The following is a 16,099-nucleotide window of genomic DNA, read 5'->3' as shown; positions in this document are numbered from 1 at the left end:
ACAATAATGTAAGATGTATAGTTCATTTCGTTATTGTATATCCCATATTTTAAAGTCGGTTACATTACTGTAATGCGGATGGCGACTTTCGAAAGTTTCTGTAGATGGCGCCATAAGTTTTATCGGAATGGAACTTTCGTTTCAATATCAGTAGGTATCAGCGATATAAAATAGGTGAAGAACTACATACATCATTTATAAATCTCTATAGTATTTGAATCTAAACTTACAGATCGATTTGCTAAAACTTGATCTGAAAAATAAATCATAAAGAATATAAAACGTACGTGAGTTTTGTCAAAATATGTATCATCATTTTCGGGTTAATACTACGTAAATACAGAAATCTGTAGCTTGTTTTTATATAATTTATTTTATCATAATTGTATTCCCCTCACATTAGTTAAAAATCAACATTTGTATAAAAAAAAAATCATTAAAAATACTTACAGAGACAATTTTGAATCCAGCGCGTAAAACATATCTCTTGCTTATTTATCAGTCTTAAAATCTGAGATGCTGCTTATGGAAACAAATTTTAATACAAATTTATCCATATATCGCTACCTAGTGCTTTTAATTAAAAAAAAAGAAACTATTATGTTATACCTTTGTTCAATAAGAATCAACCAAATTATTATAAAAAAAGTTTTTTTAAATGTCGATTAAAAATTAAAAACATTTTGACGCGTAAGAGAAAAATCTCATGTTCAGCTTGCTTAAAATAATAAAAAAATACAAAAACAAAGGTACTTATTACTTATTTCATTAGATTATAGCTCTAACTTTAAGGTGAAGTTCTTATGCTAATGTCACAAAATAATATTAATATTAGAGAGTATCCTTATATATCATGCATTGGTTTCGTAATGAGAAAAGTATAAAAAAAGGAAATAATTATGAAAGGACAAAAAAAGTTATGATTGATTTGTTAGGGCGACCTGCCAGTCATTTGTATTTCGAGTTACGTAAAAGGTAATATGAGCATTAGTATGGTAAATATAGTATACAGGATGGATTTTTAAATGAGTTTGTGAGAGTCACTTGACAAATAAAAGTTCACGGATGGTAAGTGACGTTCTATGATAGATAGGCCAATGGAAACAAGGAACTATGCAACTGCTATATCAATCGTTCAAATCGTGTAATTGTGGAGGCGGTTAACGTTAAATGGATCGGTAACTGTATTTTTACCCAAAATCGGTATCCAAATAATATTTTGATAAAAATTACAGTCAGTCCGCGACAAACTGTTACCTGTATGTCCATAAACTTATGAATTAGATGTGACATTATCTGGGTAAAGGGAGCTTATTATCCACAGACCAACCCCTATAGACATCTATTACAAGACGACTCGCGGTCGCCAGCCTTCCTAGTATTTGCACTGATATAAGCGCGGGCGCTCGCCGTGCCCGATCAGTATCGACCAAGTAACAGACCCGAAAGCAGCGCGTGTTTTTCGCACTAAAAAATTGGAAAAGGGTATTTTGATGCCTTAAAGATGTCCACCTGTAGTGTGAAATGGTGTGGAAAGGTAACAAGAAGCTCAAATTTAAAAACAGACGGCATTACATTCCACAAATAAGTCATATTTATAATTTATTCAGAGCCGGCATAGGTCAACTTACATTGGCCATTTACGCGTCAGTAGAGGGACAGTCATACTTCTGTCCCTTTTCATCTGGCGCGACTGCCTGCCGTCCTTGAAACGGCCAATCACAGCGCGCTTAACACATTCCCCGCCCGCTCCTCGCACCCCAAACACTGGTGACTCGTATCGCGAACAAAATATACAAGACTGCTACTCTATAGGAGGTTCTCTGTGTTATTATCGATGGCGCTTACGGTGTTATGAGCGATGTTCGTGTACAAATACGACGCCGCGAGACGTAAGCGCCATCGACAATAAGGTACCTTTACCCAGATAATGTCACAAATAGTTAGGGATGCTTTATAATATTTTTACTGCCAAAGACGTCAACTGACAGGGCTACATCCCAATATCATAATAAATAAATATTGTGGGGACACCTTACACAGATCAACCTAAGTCCAAAATTAAGCAAAGATTATGATTATATTATGATTATGATTATGATTATGATTGTACTATGGGTGCTAGGCGACGGTATTAAATACATACCTACTTATATACATAGAAAACATCCATGACTCAATAATAAATATTTCTGTTCAGCACACAAATAAATGCCCTTACCGGGATTCGAACCCAGAGTTATTGAGTGTCCTCGTAGATCCATTTCAAAATCCACCCTGTGTATAACGCTTATATGCCTGTCTTAGGTAATTTTCATCATTTTGTCAATTTTAATTATTAAAAAAAAAATTTTACACGACACGTTATGCTAGTTTGGGAGAGAGCTCTATTTAGGGTAAGTTAGAAAAAAGTGCAAGAGCGATAGACAGAATAAGATTACTAAGATTGAAAAGGTAAACGTATGAAATGAATAAAGTTCGTTCAGATATTGTAGCAATGTTGTATGCCGAAGTAGATGGCTTTCTATTATAAGTATTATGTCTGGGATAAATAGGTTTCAAGACTTTGCACGCTTAACATGTCACAAAACCTATGGCTTCAGACAGCGCCATCTATTTAAGCAGTCCAAAAATACAGCTTTTTCTCCAACTACTTTTTTTTTCTTAGTTTTCCTTAGGACAACTAGGAATTGTATATGGAAGACCCGAACGCATAAACAAGTAGCCACAATTGTTCACGCTTCGTAGATATTAAATATTACAAATTACAATACACTACAAAGCGTAAACGATTGGCCGCTTGCCTACACGCCCTATACATGTAATCATGATTTCTGAATCTGCCTCTATAGCTTGAATATGCATTATGCAAGAGCGATAAAAATGCAGATATTGAAAGTAAGGTTTTCACGATAGGACTTTGACCAGGCGGGCAAAAACAATCGCGTGATATAATCTATCGCGGCGTCCTTTTCGCACTTTCTACAAGTGTGATAAAGACGCACCGACGTGCTAGGCTATCACACTAGTGTGCCAGGCCCGCAGATCTGAAGATTGTCTGAGTTTGAAAATTTTCCGAATGAACTGGACGTATTAGAAGCCCCAACCCCAAAATAGATTGCTAGACGGTAGACAAACATAATATTAAATGTAAGTATTCAATATGTAGAGTAAACTCAGTTCCATAAGCACATAATGAATTAGTAACTTTACTAAGTACTTACGTACAGAAAGGACACTTTCCACAAAACCGCAGTTCGACAGCAGTTCAGGGTCGAATCGTATTGATTCAGGGTTGCCAAAAATCAAGTCATTATCTATGGTATCGCAAAAGGACTTCAAGTTGTATGAACCCTAATAATAAAATTGTTCGAAGCAAAGCTAAAATCGTTATTGGACTAGGTATTTATGCCATCATAAATTATGGTGGTCGAAAGCTTTCTGATGAGAACATGAGGAAAGTATTATTAAATAGTATTTTTCCTGAGGGGTAAGATGAAATATGTTCCGAACGAAGCAGGTGCCTTTCTATCCTAATCCGTAGGTAAGAAACATCCTTCAATCTTCCACCTTACCTTATACGATTTTCCATTCAAGAAGAAAAAAATTGAATATCGCTTATGGCCATTTTCAGAATTTGGGACCGGGACAGGCAAGTTGTTAACAAAAATTAACTCACTGTCAGTTTTGTGACGATAATTAAGCATGAAATTTCTATAAAAATATTGTTTTTGTGTTAAATTACATTACATAAACTTTAAGCGCTAATCTACATTAAGAATGTGAAAAAAGTAAAATTTTAGACAGATTTTATGCTTAATTTGTAAAGTCACAGAACTGACAGCTAGTTAATTTTTGTTAACAACTTACGCTAAGGGGGGGGTCCCAAATTCTGAAAATGCCCTTATGGAACTGAGTCAGTCTCACAATAGAGTGTAATTTGTTCTGGTCTACAATTTGTTAGGCCATGAGTAATACTTTGTAGTGTAAGTTTTGGAGAATACACTCAAGAGTTGGGATGTTGAAGGCGTAGTTATTAATGTGTTGACGAATTCTTGAAGTAGTTTTACGAATGCTGGCACGAGCTGCAATCATTATAAATGATGATTTTTGATTATAAATATTGAACAAATTGATTTAGTTTGATGTGTCACATTTACCTACCCCCTTATTCATAAAACATAGGTAGGTACTCTAAAGTTATCAAGCCGATAAAGTTCGTCCTTTCTATCACACCCATACGTCGGAAAGGGACAAACGAACTTTATCGGCTTGACAATTTTAGAGTACGTTTATGAATAAACGTACTTCTTGTACTGAGACTGGCTGAAATAGCATGACACGTTCGTAAGTTTCCGCTAAAATACGAAGGAAAAAATTTCGCACTATATCCATACTTCCATACTTACTAATATCAACTAATATTATAAATGGGAAAGTGTGTGTGTCTGTTTCTTTGTCCGTCTTTCACGGCCAAACGGAGCGACGATTTGACGCGATTTTTAATGTGGAGATAGTTGAAGGGCCATGGAGATTGACATAGGCTACTTTTTGTCTCTTTCTAACTCCCCACTTACGTACCTAAAATGGGGGATAGACGTGTGTATGGACCATTCCGCAATTTTTGCAAATTTAACCCGAGCAAAGCCGCGGGCAAAAGCTAGTCTGTAATATTTTCATTAATTGATGCCATTCGTGCCAGCTCTTGTGAATCTGTCTAGTACGTATTGTCTGTAATATAGGTGTGTCTGAGCTTTCCGAGCTAAAAACTGCCATTAAAGACCTTATTCGGGTTGTATTAAAGTCTAAAGCACGTCTAAAGACATGGAATGAACTACCTAGTATTACTTGCGTCCATTTTGGCAAGTATAATAAATATAATAATACTGTTTAGACGAAACTTGGAACGGGTTGTCGCAAAACTACTGAGAACAGTAAAGCGCGGCCACACATGCGTTTTGAGAGCGTAGCGTTAGCGGAGCGCAATGAAAGCGTTGCGCCAGACGCTGGCGTTGCGCCCAGCGGACGCCGGCGGGAACTAACGAGCGCGGATTGCGAGCAGGATGCGCGCGCATTCCGCTCCGCTATCAAAACGTTCTATGTTTGGCGGAGGCTTTACAGTAAGAACGCTAAACACGAAGAATGTAGTCGAGGTATTATAGTTGCGGACGAAGTGCCAGATATATGTATCCACAACTTATAACCCCGTAAGGCCCAATGTACATTACAATGTACATAGTGTTGCAATCTAATTTGAACCTTCCATGAACTGAATAAAGTCGAATTTCCATTGTTACATTGATTTTTGAAACAAACGAAAATCTTACCAATTTATTTATAGAATAAGGTTCAAATTCAAAATGGGAAAACTAACTATGGTGGGCCTTACGAGGTTAATAAGCAGTAAATTCGTGTGTACATATTTTTGGCACTAAGTCCGTATATATATTTATTACACTGACCTCAACAAGCTATTGTATTTCCTATCTATTTACACACACATAGCTATGTTGCTGTTTCGCCGATGACAGTCTATGGCATAAGAGTGTCCTATGCTACTGTGCTAGCGAGATAGCAATATTATTTATATTCGTGTCTGATAGAGATAGAAAGTAACGTGTTAATGTACAAAAATCCTTGTGTTTAGTGTCGTTACTTTAATCATAAATTCGAACTTAAATGTGAAAAGTATGAAATATTAACGATCGCTTGTTTTCCACCGACGTAGTATAAAAAAAAAACTTCAAATACACAACTTTTAACAATTTTAATGTAAAATCAAGATTTTCCCAGCTGTTACCAGTGTTGTGAACTTATACCTAGCTGTTTCAACCTTCAACTAAATTGAGGTAAAATATAGTATATCTTCTGTATAGTAGATTTTCCTTCCATTTTTTTCAAGAATCTTGTTTAAATAATCACAAGATTGTTACCTGAAATCCAGTGAAAAAATAGAGGTGTTTATGTCAATCAAGTCTTACGTAAGCACATATCTGTATTTCTTTGTTTCAACCTGCCCCAGGTATAAAGGGAGACGCTTTCAAAATCATTTTCTTACGCTGAACCGCTTGTTACTATCTCATTATATCACGCGCATATTGTTGTCCTGCCTATAATAATAGCTGTCAATGTCACTGTGCGAGCGAGATAGCAACATGCACGTGAAACAGAGATAGCAACAGGTCAATGTACGAAACTGCTTGTTGGAGTGTCAGTAGTGTGCAATCCATGGAAGTCAAACAATAATAAGCAATATTATAACTAATTTAAGGTGCAGTCTCGCATGTGTTCAAGGCAAGTGTTTCCGTTGTGTGGTTTATTGTCCGTTTTGTATCGTAATTAATAATTATGAATTAATTAATATAGGTTACTGAAAAACATTTATTTTATTTATCAAGGTTAACATTTTCAGCTTATCGAGTTACTTCATTAGCTGGGTCCGCACAGACCGAGTGCCGTCGCGAGGCAATTTTCTCCCGCGGCAAAATTCCTATGTAGGCATACCTCAGTCGAGGCAGCACGCGCGTTTTCATCTACCTACAGGCATTAGGCACGTCTACATTGGTCGTTTGCCTCGCCACTGCTCGGTCTGTGTGGACCCGACTTCATCATCATATCAGCCCTTCATCGCCCACTGCTGAGCATAGACCTCTCTTCTGATACGCCACTTGTCTCGGTCCTGAGATAGTCTCATCCTGACCCGCATTTTCCGGATGTAAGCCATCATCGTAGTGCGTTTTCACATTATCCGATCCGACATCGGATGTCGGAAGGATTTCAAAGGCAAAAATCAAAGATGGCGGCTTCAATGTATGCGATATCGGTCCTACATCCGATATCGGATCGGATAATGTGAAAACGCACTGAGGCACTGGTCCCACCGCGAACTAGTAAGCTATGAGCTATCGGCTATAAAAACGAACAAAAGATAATCAGTCCCGTGCAAATAAAACAGACACGTCGATGTTTATAGTTACTCGCCCAGCGGTGAGCTATCAAAATCGCCGTGTCTCTTTTATTTGCACGGGAGTGCTTATATTTTGTTCGTTTTTATAGCCGATAGCTCATAGCTTACTAGCTCGCGATGGGATCAGTGCCTAAGGTACTCGCAGAAATGAAAACAAAAAATCTCAAATCATAATATTCATAATCTAATTATACAATTAACAATCTATTTACAATAAAACTATTCAAGCCCATGTTCAGCCATAACTTTTTCTTCAATCTCCAATATCTTTAACCTGACTGTGATGTGGTTTCTCATCTCGAAGTATGTCAGTACGGACGACATGACCAACTGGAAGGCGCCGACGTAAACTAGCGTTGAGTAGAAGGGCTTCGTAAGTTTTGAAAGGAATTCGAATATTACTTTAGGTCCTTCTATTAGGTTGGGTACTCGGTATGTGGAGTATCTGTTGGCGAACTGAAAAAAAAATTTTAACATTTCAAAAATGACTAAAATATTGATCAGTGGTGGACAAACTACGGCCCGTCACCGCGACCGGTCCTAATAGTGTGTGATATGGCCAGCATTGTAGTAAAAAATTAAAAATGCATGTTTGGTGTAAATCTGGCCCGCCTCTAAAATTCCTTCAAATTTTTGCTACCACTGATATTGATAGTTGTACAGTCGAGTTCATAAATACGTGTACATTTAACTCGTTGCAATAAAGTGCAAAAATGTACACATGTATATTAATGAACTCGACTGTACTAGCACAGCACTTTGTGTAAGGCCTGAGTGCAATCATAAACATAAATTAAATATAACAAGATCATACCATCCCATACATTAAAATGCGACCGCCTACGAACGCGCTTACACTCCACCACACATAGATGGCGCCACAAAAAATACCTTGTTGCCACCGATTATTTGTAGATTGGCATTAAATGTCAATTCCGAGCCGTAAATCTATGTCAAAAGTGACACTTAACGCCATCTACAAGTATAATAGAAAGCTACAAGACATTTTTTTTGTGGCGCCATCTATGTGTGGTGGAGTGTAAGCGCGGTCTTAGGCGGTCGCATTTTAATGTATGGGATGGTATGATCTTTTATATTTAATTTATCGTGCAGTGGACACTTTGAGAAATCATTGGTAGGGAATAACAGTAATGATTAGCAAAGATGAAGCTACGCGCCAAAAGTAGTGTTAGAGTGAGAATATTATCCGCAAAGACAAACTTCGATTTTCGTGGTTATAATTTGAAAAAAAAACGCCAGTAGTCTTGTAGTACCATTTTTCCCCTCATGCCTTCTATTGGATAGCAACAAATGGCAAAGGGCTGTAATTTCTTTAAGATTCTCATATAATAAGGCACTGATTCCACCAGAAGCGAGTGAGCGATGAGCTAGCGGCGATAAAACGACGACTGTCATCGCGTCTCTGATTTACACGAGAGTGACTGTCATTTGTTCGTTTCTACCGCCAATAGCTCACCTCATCGCTTCCTCGTTTTTGGTCGGACCAGTGCCCTGGGGTTAGGCTGAAATTATAGAAACAGTTATTTGTTATACAAGGAGGCAAAGTTGTATTTTAACGCCGAGTGTGGAACTGAAAAACGAGCAAGCAAAAGTATTCTATAGCTTAACCAAGAGCGAAGCGAGTGGTTCGAGGATAGAATCCTGAACTTGCGAGTTTTTTAACACACGAGAAGTAGTTAAAATACATTTGCACCCGAGTGTAACACAAAACTTTTTCCCCTCACTAGCTCGGAAACACGTGTTTTGTCCTTTAATACCAGCGGGTAAAAACGCATTTTATCCACTAGTGGGTAAAGTAATTTGACCTTGAATAAAGTCAAATTAACTGCTTTAAAATTGATAAAAGTAGGTGAATCTAGTAATAAAGATGATTTACCACCTGTGGAACTACTGGAAGCAGTGATTAACGCACTTTTTGCGTTGTAGTTTCCTCGCTATAGTGAGGAGAAAAGTTTTGTGTTACACTCGGGTGCAAATGTATTTTACATCTCGTGTGTTAAAAAACTCGCAAGTTCAGGATTCTATTCTCGAACCACTCGCTTCGCTCGTGGTTCAACTATAGAATCCTTTCACTTGCTCGTTTTTCAATTCCACACTCGGCGTTAAAATACAACTTTGCCCCCTTGTATAACAAATAACTATTCCCCTCACTATAGCGAGGAAACTACAACGCAAAAAATGCGTTTATCACTGCTTCCAGTAGTTATCCACAGGTGGTAAATCATCTTTATTACTAGATTTACCTACTTTTATCAATTTTAAAGCAGTTAATTTGACTTTATTCAAGGTCAAATTACTTTACCCACTAGTGGATAAAATGCGTTTTTATCCGCTGCTATTAAAGGACAAAACACGTGTTTCAGAGCTAGTGAGGGGAAAAAGATAAAGCTCGCCGACGACTGTCATCGCGTCTCTTATTTACACGAGAGTGACTGTCATTTGTTCGTTTCTACCGCCAATAGCTCACCTCATCGCTTCCTCGCTTTTGGTGGGATCACTGCCTTATTATTTATTTTATTTATTTATTTATTTATTTAATCAAAAAGTAACACAGCATTACAGTTTACACCAAGGCACTGTGAAACTACAAAAATACAAAACAAGACTTACAAAAAAAAATACAAAAGACATACAAAAAATAAACAAATTAAACATTAGATTTGGGCGACGACGTAACAGCGTGGCTCCGTTGCGTCGTTTGACTCGGCGTAGGATTATATGAGAATCTTAGAGAAATTACAGCCCTTTGCCATTTGTTGCTATCCAATAGAAGGCATGAGGGGAAAAATGGGACTACAAGACTACTGGGGTCACCAAATTTTTTATTTTTCCAAATTATAGTGCCCTGGAGTTAGGCTGAAATTATAGAAAAGATAATTCATACCATTAAGGCTGATGTGGGTCCCAGAACCATGGGATAGGCGATACCGAAGCCCCACTGGATGGCTGCGGCCTTGAGCTCATAGCAGACTGGACAGGCCTCTTTCATCAGTAACATCTCTGTAGATACCAACTGAAATAATTAAAATATCACTTATATATGTATGGTCTTTTTGATAGGTTGTTTGGTCAATTAAATAAAATATTACGATAATGACTTGACTGCTTATCATATTTAGCATCTTTGTAAATATTGTAGGTAAAAAAAACTAAGATTCTGTGAATCCTGTGTGGTAAGAGAAATATAAGACAAGTTTATTTTGCTTGGGCAAAATAAATAATATGAGTCTTTCCAATCGTGTTTTTTCAAGTCCATCTAACATTTTAATAGACAGAAGTGGGTATCATTGCCTACATGTAAATGGTGGCCTAGCGGTAAGAGCTTGCGACTTTCGATCTGGAGGTCGCGGGTTCAAACCCCGGCTCGTACCAATGAGATTTTCGGAATTTATGCGCGAAATGTCTTTTGATATTTGCCAATCGCTTTTCGTTGAAGGAAAACATCGTGACGAAACCGGACTAATTCCAATAAAGCCTAGTTACCCTTCGGGTTCGAAGCTCAGATGGCAGTTGGTTTAGTAAAACTAGTGCCTACGCCAAATCTTGGGATTAGTAGTCAAAGCGGACTCCAGGCTCTCATGAGCCGTGGCTAATGCCGGGTTAACGCATGGAAAATGATAATGTAAAATGAAGTAACAATTTTGAGACCTCGGCAAGAATTGCATTGTGAATTGTCTAATAAAAAAACCGGCCAAGAGCGTGTCGGGCCACGCTCAGTGTAGGGTTCCGTAGTTTTCCATATTTTTCTCAAAAACTACTGAACCTATCAAGTTCAAAACAATTTTCCTAGAAAGTCTTTATAAAGTTCTACATTTGTAATTTTTTTCATATTTTTTAAACATATGGTTCAAAAGTTAGAGGGGGGGGACGCACTTTTTTTTCCTTTAGGAGCGATTATTTCCGAAAATATTAATATTATCAAAAAATGATCTTAGCAAACCCATATTCATTTTTAAATACCTATCCAACAATATATCACACGTTGGGGTTGGAACGAAAAAAAACATCAGCCCCCACTTTACATGTAGGGGGGGTACCCTAATAAAACATTTTTTTCCATTTTTTATTTTTGCACTTTGTCGGCGTAATTGATATACATATTGGTACCAAATTTCAGCTTTCTAGTGCTAACGGTTACTGAGATTATCCGCGGACGGACGGACGGACGGACGGACGGACGGACGGACAGACAGACATGGCGAAACTATAAGGGTTCCTAGTTGACTACGGAACCCTAAAAACACCATGCTGGTTTGCTAATTAACAAACACATTATTTTTCTTCAGACTTTGGCTGATCCAGGGTATCTTAAAAAAGAAACTTACATGTCTATGGAACAATGCAGTCATAAACCCAGGCATCAGTGAAATGGGTATCACAGAGGAGAAGAAACCAAAGTTGCCCAACTTCAACTTCTTCCTGTAGTGGTCATTGATAATGACGCCAGACAGCGCGCTCATGCCCCCAGCACCACGGGGCCGTAACGTAATGCCCACCTGCCAACAAAAATATACTGACACATTAGGGACCGGCCACATCAGAGCGTCGCGTGTCTCGGGGCGCGCAACGGACGTCCGCGCCACGCCACCTGAGTGTAATTCAAAAAACGTCTCCTCAGTACATTTTGTATAGGAAGGACGTAAGACGCGCGCCGCGCGGCGCGCGCCACGCCGCCGCCATGCTACCTGGGGCGCGTCTTACGTCCTTCCTATACAAAATGAATGACGTTTTTGAATTACACTCAGGTGGCGTGGCGCGGACGTCCGTTGCGCGCCCCGAGACACGCGACGCTTAAGTGGGAACGCTGGCTTAGACACATACCATCACTAGGGGTGAAATTAAAATGTTCTATGGGAAGTCAACTCTACACTTAAGGTCAATACTGGTAAGTGTGTCATAAGAGGAAGTGTGTTTGGCCTTTTTTAGGGTTCCGTACCTCAAAAGGAAAAAACGGAACCTTTATAGGATCACTTTGTTGTCCGTCTGTCCGTCCGTCCGTCTGTCAAGACCCTTTTTCTCAGGAACGCGTGGAGGTATGAAGCTGAAATTTATATCAATTACTCAGGTCTACTGTCCCTTGAAGCTGTGAAAAAATCAAACTTCTAAGCCAACGCAATCAAAAGATACAGCCGTTTATGCCGCAAATTTTCGACACTTGCAAGGGAATCAAAACCTACAGGGTGCTTCCCGTGAACTCAGAATCTTGAAATTTGGTACGAAGCAACGTCTTATAGCATAGATAAAGGAAAAATTACGAAAACCATAAATTTTTAGTTACATCACATAATACTTTATTTTTTTTAATAATTGTAAACCTTGCAGGTTTGTACGGAACCCTCGGTGCGCGAGTCCGACTCGCTCTTGGCCGGTTTTTTTTTTAAATATTGGGGACACCTTACACAGATCAACTTATCCCCAAACTAAGCAAAGCTTTTACTATGGGTGCTAAGCGATGATATACAATATATACTTAAATAGATAAATACATACTTATATACATAGAAAACATACATGACTCAGGTACAAATATCTGTGCTCATCACACAAATAAATGCCCTTACTGGGATTCAAACCCAGGACCGCAGCTCAGCAGGCAGGGTCACTACCAACTGAGCCAGACCAGTCATTTAAACAATGACCAGTGTTTACTGAGAGTTAATATGTTTATCACTAATTGTGAGTAGCAAGTAGCAAAAGTATGAAGTAGCAAAATCACCTGTGACTATGAGTAAAATGGTAAAATGTGAAGGTGAGACACACTTCTCCTTATTGACTTTACATGTTTTTAAACTGGCAACCATAGCTTGCAACCTTATTCCAGCCATTGAGCCAGAGTATGTTATTAATTATTAATTGTTATTGTGCCCGTAGACATATTGTTAAGAACTCTTACATCATGGTTTACAAATATTCTAGATATGGTGACCCATTACGAAAAGAGATTTATGACTTAAAAGGTACAAAACCAGGGTGAATACCAAACCAAATGATAAAAATAATGTAAATCACCTCTTGACATGAAGTATGAACAAAGATTATGGTTTTGTTTTGCTAAGAATCATTTTTTTTTCTATTCTATTGTAATCCATTTTTCCTAAACAGCGAAATTAGTTCTAATTTGAATTGAGGCTCAAAAGAACTAATTAGTTATCAATTCTCTTTACCTTACCTTACGAAATAGTTGTTTTCCCTCGTATATTTTAAGAACATGCAATTTTAGGTTATGAATCTACTAGTAAAATTATGTTATGTATCAAACACAATATGACTTAAAATGATATTCTTACGTGTCGGAGAAAGAGTCCCAATTAGAAATTAGCTCCCAAACATAATTAGTAGCTTCAACTTTCGTTAGTTCGACTGCATCTTTCGGAATTTCTCCGGCTGTTTTACCCCTCAGCGCCATGGCGATACAGATTCACAGTTTAATTTCTCTTTACTATAATTCACTACAACATCTCAAGAAATAACTAGCTTTATATGTTTAAGTATTTCATTCAGAATATTCAGGTTTAGTTTATGAAAATCACAGAAATATTTTCGTGGTCTAATGTCAACTTCAGAATTTCAGATCAGCTGGCTGTCAATGTCAGTGTCAAAACATGAACGTTCGGATTCCACCACATAGCGCACAAATCAATCAAAGATTTTTCTTGAGATAAAGCTATACCAGACGGGTGTACCAGATTGCGATCTTTGGTTTTGGTCGAAGAAAGGTGAGTACTTAATACTCTTTCTCTCTCTTACTTATAGCTGCGTAAATCCTGAATCATACTAAGTATTATAATTTGTCTTGAGAATGCAGAGTATGCACTACTATGCAGTCTTGTATAGTTTTGTTTAGTAGGTTCATGCTAGATGGCGTTAATCGGTGTTGTAAAAAATCCTACATCACGCTATCGAGTTTATTCTTTTAACATTGACCCATGTATGTTTAGATTAGTTTTAGAATATCTCACTAGATGGCGATGTTCTTCTTCTTCTTCAACCTAGCGTTTTCCCGGCCTAGCGCCAGGGTCCGCTTTCCTGCTCAGTCTTCTCCACGTTGCCCGGTCTTCGACAACCTTAGGCGTGAGATTGTTCTCTTGCATGTCCGCTGCCACGACGTCCAGCCAGCGCTTCTTAGGCCTACCGGGCGGGCTAGATGGTGATGTTCATTTATGTAAAAATCCTGAATACGCTATATGTATAGATTTTGCTTGGGATAATGACTCTCTACAATGTATGTATTACGTGTTGTGTTAGATAGTGCTACTTAAATCGAAATATTAAGTTGTTTTGAGGAAATGTACCCAGCATGTTCCCCATTGTTTTTATATCATGTACCTGTATAGGTATTACGTGTTGGATTAATAGTCTGTAAGTTTTATGAACAATTTTATTATTTATGTTTTATGTAATTAAGTAGGTAAGGTGCATTAGGGTAATTTCGAAAAGGGAATCTTGATATGAATATGATGGAAATAATAGTGCCACCTTAATTTTATGCGACCTTCGAAATTAGATGATTTTCCACCCTAATGCACTTTACATAAATATTATTACAAGTAATCTCCCACGGCCCACGGGATAACAATGTTCCTTATTCGCTAGATGACGAATGGACATATTTATTTGACATAATTTTTAAGAAAAAAAAACCGCCGCCTTTGGGGTTCTGGTGAAAGCTACTTGCGAATGTTGGATTATGTAGAAATGTCTAGGTATTTTTTTAAACTGCTTTTAATGCTCTAATTATTTGATGGCAACAAAAATCAATATACGTAATATACGTACCTATACCGTTAAGGTTTGAGGAGTTTCCTGAATTCCTCATGAATCCGATTATAAGAAATCGAAGCTTGACAAAATTTGACTAGAAAACTCAATATGCTTTAACAAACATAACTAAATAAATGTTACTGTTCTTAACTTAAATGCATGCTGTTCTTATAAAAATACCAAAGTCACTATAAGTGTGCCCTTCAGATTTGAGGAGTTCGGTTCTGACCATCATCAGCATTTCCACTGCACCAAATGTCACTGTTCTAGACGTAAGCGCATGCTGTTCTTATAAAAATACCAAAGTCACTATAAGCGTGCCGTTCAGATTTGAGGAGTTCCGTTCTGACCATCATCAGGAGTTCCACTGCACCAAATGTCACTGTTCTGGACGTAAGGGCATGCTGTTCTTATAAAAATACCAAAGTCACTATAAGCGTGCCGTTCAGAATTGAGGAGTTGCGTTCTGACCATCATCAGCAATTCCACTGCACCAAATGTCACTGTTCCGTACGTAAATGCATGCTGTTCCTTCAAAAACACAAAAATCACCATATGAATGTTTTCAGATTTGAGGAGTTCCCTCGATTTCTCCAGGATCCCATCATCAGAACTGGGTTCTGAGAAAAATGGGACCAATCTGTATGCATATAAGTACTATCAATCAAAAAATTTTTTTCAAAATCGTTCTAGTAACGACGGAGATATCGAGGAACAAACATTAAAAAAAAAATACAGACGAATTGAAAACCCCTTCCTTTGAGATTTGAGGCGGCCGTTAAAAATGCCACATACCAACATGTTGGTAATAAAAAAATATCTTGAGTTTTGGGACTTATTAGGTAGATATCCGTTTTATTAATAAACGACTAATCTAAGCTTAACATTCTTTGTTTTTTCTTTCTAATCGCCTTAGTTCAAAAGTGTTAGACTGCTAACATAAAGCTTTCCGTAGTACCTATAGTTGTTTCCCTGGACCTCATTTGTTATGCTAGACAGTTTCTCTAGGGAGCCCAGCACATGGTGTTTGCCGCGCAAACAACCTTGTGTCAAGGACGTTCGCACCAACAAAATATTGAAAAATATATTTTAAACCAGACTTAATTTTTTTTTTTTTTAGTATGGATAGGTAGACGTTTGACCACGATCACACCTGATGGTAAGTGATGATGCGGTGCGGTAATTTTGCTTCGTTCGCATTTTATTTATTTAATCTTGCAGAAATTAATAATAAAAAGTACAAATTGCGGACTTAACACCTTGCAGTCAAAACCATTGGGCTAAACAGAGATATAAACGGCCAAACAAATTTTCTATGGGAATTAAACCTCCGCCCCTACATTTTTTATC

General features: G+C 37.8%; 1 protein-coding gene across 1 annotated transcript; it reads right to left on the bottom strand.

Annotated features, from left to right (window-relative positions):
- Positions 1–7,128: 7,128 nt before the first annotated feature.
- On the bottom strand, positions 7,129–13,394 carry LOC125225354. Its single transcript, XM_048129029.1, is given in 5 exon segments — positions 7,129–7,423; positions 9,873–10,001; positions 11,314–11,450; positions 11,453–11,484; positions 13,276–13,394. Coding segments are annotated over 5 exon segments (654 nt in total). The 3' UTR covers positions 7,129–7,186.
- Between the last annotated feature and the right edge of the window lie 2,705 nt (positions 13,395–16,099).

This window comes from Leguminivora glycinivorella, chromosome 1 (genome assembly GCF_023078275.1).
Source record: "Leguminivora glycinivorella isolate SPB_JAAS2020 chromosome 1, LegGlyc_1.1, whole genome shotgun sequence".
In the NCBI taxonomy this organism is placed as follows: domain Eukaryota; kingdom Metazoa; phylum Arthropoda; class Insecta; order Lepidoptera; family Tortricidae; genus Leguminivora; species Leguminivora glycinivorella.
This window is presented reverse-complemented; position numbering and strand designations above follow the sequence as displayed.